General features: G+C 36.8%; 1 protein-coding gene across 1 annotated transcript in view; it reads right to left on the bottom strand.

Moving 5' to 3' along the window:
• LOC143019477 (uncharacterized) overlaps window positions 1-3,768 on the bottom strand; it is a 91,327-nt gene extending 87,559 nt beyond the window's left edge. The window contains exon 1 of the mRNA XM_076175117.1: window positions 3,734-3,768. Within this exon, the coding sequence (XP_076031232.1) occupies window positions 3,734-3,736 (3 nt within the window). The 5' untranslated portion in view covers window positions 3,737-3,768. The remainder of the gene's footprint in view (window positions 1-3,733) is intronic.
• Between the last annotated feature and the right edge of the window lie 1,232 nt (window positions 3,769-5,000).

Raw genomic sequence — 5,000 nt, forward strand, 5'->3', positions numbered from 1 at the left:
CATATATATGTGTATATATATATATTTATATAAAATTCACACACACACACACACACACACACACACACACACACACACACACACACACACACACACACACACACACACACACACACACACACACACACACACACACACACACACACATATATATATATATATATATATATATACACATATGTATATATATATATATATATATATATATATATATATATATATATATATATATATATATATATATATAAATCTAGTTCCGACTGTCGTCCCCGGATTCGAATCGGGCTCGTGAAATCACGGCGCCGTCGTCTTACCGACTGATCTACAGGTATTTACCCTATAAATTTCTCCAACCTGGAAGTTAATCTACGTACTTCCCGGGAACTAAGTAGACTGCTAACTGCCATCCGTACTTACTTTTTACAGAGAACCAAGGTAACTTATAGCTAGTGGTTAGACTGGTACGTTTCCTTGATGGACTTATCGTCTTTGTCATACCTGATTAGAATCACCAGTGACGGTGATGTGAATCAAAAGTTCCAATTGTCTTCCCCGGATTAGAATCGGTCTCGTGAAGTCACGGCGCCATTGTCTTACCGACTGAGCTATTGACTCTATAAAATTCTCCATCCTGGAAGTTAATCTACTTCCCGAGGAACTAAGTCGACTGCTAACTGCCATCCATTATTATCTATTTATTTATTTTTTGACAGAAAACCAGGGCAACTTATAGCTAGTGGTTAGACTGGTACGTTTCTTTGATGGAGTAACCACTAGCTATAATTTGCCTTGGTTCTCTGTAAAAAAAAAAAAAAATAGATAAATGAATAAATAAATGAAATAAGTACGGACGGCAGTTAGAAGTCGACTTTATTTATTCATTATTTATTTATTTATTTATTTATTTATTTATTTATTGGGTCATTTAATTATTTGTTTTTGAACAGTTAGTATGGCGATGTAGGTTTTGTACAGTGGTTTTGACATTGCGGTCGTGGACGTTGTTTTTCATAGTTAATTGAGAATTTTTTGGGTGTTCAGCTTATTCTTTCTATTCATAAGGATTACCAACTAAGAATCTCATAATAAACTCTTTTTGTTTAACACTGTAATTTTTACTGATGATTTTCATAGTTGATTTGGGTATTACTTGGATAGAAAGAGAGACAGAGAGAAAGGAAGAGAAAGATATATAAAGATATATATATATATATATATATATATATATATATATATATATATATATATATATATAGAGAGAGAGAGAGAGAGAGAGAGAGAGAGAGAGGAGTTGGGTTACATGATTTCAGGAGTTACTGTTAGTTTATTTAGCTTTTCTAAATCAACAGTTCTACGATAGAATATATAAAATAATTTAAACCATTACGAATGTGAATTACAAAATTCCAATTAAATTACACAAAATGTACTCCTTTTCAGAGCCAAAGAGACAATGACTTAACATCAGCAAGCAATTTTGTCAAAGTAAAACAAAGAGGGAGAAATATTCAGATAAGAAGAAAAGAAAGTCTGATAAAGGAGGAAGGAAGATGGGGGATGAAGAGCCATTTGGAAAACGAGGCGGCACCAATGAATAATGTGGTGCCAGCCTAGGCACTGTAAGCCCGGAGTCCATTGTACTTGGGTGCCGGGACCCGCGCACAGTTATCACGAATCGGTTCCAATCAGAATGAGAGGACTTCCATCAGAGTCTCTAGTCCATGAATGGGCCTAATAAATTGTGAGGGTTTCGTTGGTGGTACTAGATACTCTATGGATGTTTACAAGTTTGTACCATGCTTATGTAATGCTGTTCCTTATTCTCTCGGGGATGACTTCAGTATTGAGTCATATCGTAATTCATCCACTATTTATTTTAATAGTTCCTCTTGTTATGTATTGCTGTCATTTAGTCAGGTGGGGAGGAAGTCAACGTTAAGTTCTTTTGTATTACATTTACAAACTAATTCCTCTTTTTTATGTTTTATTGCTCGTTAGTCTCTTGGGGACCGCAACAATACTGAATATAACCATACCGTATCCATGAATTAGTTCACAATTTTATGTAATGCAGTACTTTAGTTTCAGGGATGACTTCATCACTGAACTACATCGTTATTGCATTCACTAACTACATAAGAACATAAGAATAAAGGAGACTGCAAGAGACCATAAGGCCTACACAAGGCAGCTCCGTATCCATTATCACCTGTTATCCCCATCCATAAAGTTGTCTAATCGTTTTTTAAAACAACTGATAGTTTCAGCGCTTACTACATGGTTACTAAGTTTATTCCATTCATCGACCACCCTGTTAGTAAACCAATTCTTGCCCATTTCCTTCTTAAATCTAAATTTGTCCAGTTTATACCCATTACTGCCAGTCCTGCCCTGTTATTTCATTATGATGACCTTGTTTGCATCACCCTTGTTATAACCTTTGATCCACTTGAACATTTCTATTAGATCACCCCGCACTCTGCATCTTTCCAGAGAGTGGAAGTTTAGGTGACTAAGCCTCTCTTCGTAAGGCAAATTTCTGAGTCCATGTATTATTTTGGTCATTCTTCTCTGTACTGATTCTATTGAACTGTCCATTTTGTAGGACGGGGACCAAAACTGTACCGAATAGTCAAAGATGGGTCTAACTATCACTAGATAGAGTTTAATAATTACCTCTGTACTTCTATTCGTTACCATCCTAGCAATGAAACCTAATGCTCTCTTAGCTTTATTTCTGGCGCTAATGCACTACTTCCTGGGTTTAAGGTCCGGGCTCACCAGAACTCCCAAGTCCCTCGCGCACTCAGATTTTTCTAAAAATGTGATCTAAGCTGTATCTATTTTCAGGGTTGTGTAGCCCTACGTTTAACACGCTACACTTGGAGATATTGAAGTTCATTTGCCATTTTATCGACCATGTTAACAATTTATTAAGATCATCCTGCAGAATCTCTGCGTCGTCTCCTGACCTAATTAGGCGTCCTATTTTAGTGTCGTCCGCAAACTTACTGACATCACTATTTATACCATCGTCTAAGTTGTTTATGTACAAAATGAACAACAAGGGATCCAGAACCGAGTCCTGGGGGATCCCGCTAGTAAGGTTACGAAATGTCCTTTTAGCACAATTGTAAGCTGTGTCAAGAATATGTGTGAGGTGTTGTAACTTAGTACCAATATCGTAAATACATCCTATTTCATCATCGATGTACTCTGGGCTGCAAATGCGTAGGGCCCTGAGGAACATCGAAGAAAAAACAGATCGCTTTACGGCATCAGGGTGTGAGGAATAATAGTGTATATATGAAAAAAATTGGTTGGTTTACGATATACACTAAACTTCAACTCACTTTCACGGCGGTAGATATTACAATCGAGGAAAGGCAGCTTACAATTGAGCTAAAATGACATTTCGTAACCTTACGTCAACTCAAACTTTCAATATGAATAACTTACTAATTCTACCATACCAAGAGAACCTGCAAAACATTCCAAATATATTACGTAAATTCAACATCAATGTAGTTTTAACAATAAGAATACTATAAGACAATTCCTCATAAATAATTCTGTTAATAGTGATAAAGGGTGTGTGTACAAAATACCTTATAAATCATGTAATCAGTTTTATGTTGGTCAGACTGCTAAAACACTCAAAACACGAATCAATCAACACAAGAAATACGTTAGAGAGGGAAACCAATCTAGAGGCATATTCAACCACATGAACCATTTTAACCACCCAGCTGACTGGGATAACGCTAAAGTCATATACAACAACAACATAACAGAAAGAAATTTAATTGGGTGCAGTTTGATCAAATCTAGTAAGGGAATAAATGTTAATCTCCATCAAGGTTTGTACAAATTAGATAGTTATATTTCTCATGAAATTTCAAAATTATTTAAATTGTAATATAAAATATGAGCAGTTGTCCCATACTTGTTGGTTACCAGGACGGTTCAAACGTCCGTCACGTGTATTTCTTCCACTACCTCTCCGAATGCCCTCTTCACTATGTCTCACTCAGTCATATATACTGTGCCTTGTTTCTTCATTTTATATTTCCTTCTTTGTATCTGCACTGATGATGTTATTATACGAAAGCGCTCTGCTACGTTAGTTTACTTTTCCTAGTGGTTACGCATGCATATATATATATATATATATATATATATATATATATATATATATATATATATATATATATATATATATGTATATATATATATGTATATATATATATGTATATATATATATATATATATATATATATATATTGAACATTTTTAGAAGCTCTGCCATGGGATTCGAACCCTGGCCCGTGCGTCAATAATCACGAGGCCAAGACGCTAGCGACCATGCTACATGGGATGGTTCAAAAAGACTGTACTAGTCCCCGACCACGCTTCACGTAACATTGGAAGATCTAGTCTCATTTTCATCCAATCCCCGTATTAGGCGAGCCCTCCGACAAGTTGTGTATGTTAAAGACAGATTGAACATTTTTAGAAGCTCTGCCATGGGATTCGAACCCTGGCCCGTGCGTCGATAATCACGAGGCCAAGACGCTAGCGACCATGCTACATGGTATGGTTAAAAAAGGACTGTACTAGTCCCCGACCACGCTTCACGTAACATTGGAAGATCTAGTCTCATTTTCATCCAATCCCCGTATTAGGCGAGCCCTCCGACAAGTTGTGTATGTTAAAGACAGATTGAACATTTTTAGAAGCTCTGCCATGGGATTCGAACCCTGGCCCGTGCGTCGATAATCACGAGGCCAAGACGCTAGCGACCATGCTACATGGGATGGTTCAAAAAGACTGTACTAGTCCCCGACCACGCTTCACGTAACATTGGAAGATCTAGTCTCATTTTCATCCAATCCCCGTATTAGGCGAGCCCTCCGACAAGTTGTGTATGTTAAAGACAGATTGAACATTTTTAGAAGCTCTGCCATGGGATTCGAACCCTGGCCCGTGCGTCAATAATC

Source organism: Oratosquilla oratoria, chromosome 3, assembly GCF_046742065.1.
Source record: "Oratosquilla oratoria isolate Oo_2021 chromosome 3, ASM4674206v1, whole genome shotgun sequence".
In the NCBI taxonomy this organism is placed as follows: domain Eukaryota; kingdom Metazoa; phylum Arthropoda; class Malacostraca; order Stomatopoda; family Squillidae; genus Oratosquilla; species Oratosquilla oratoria.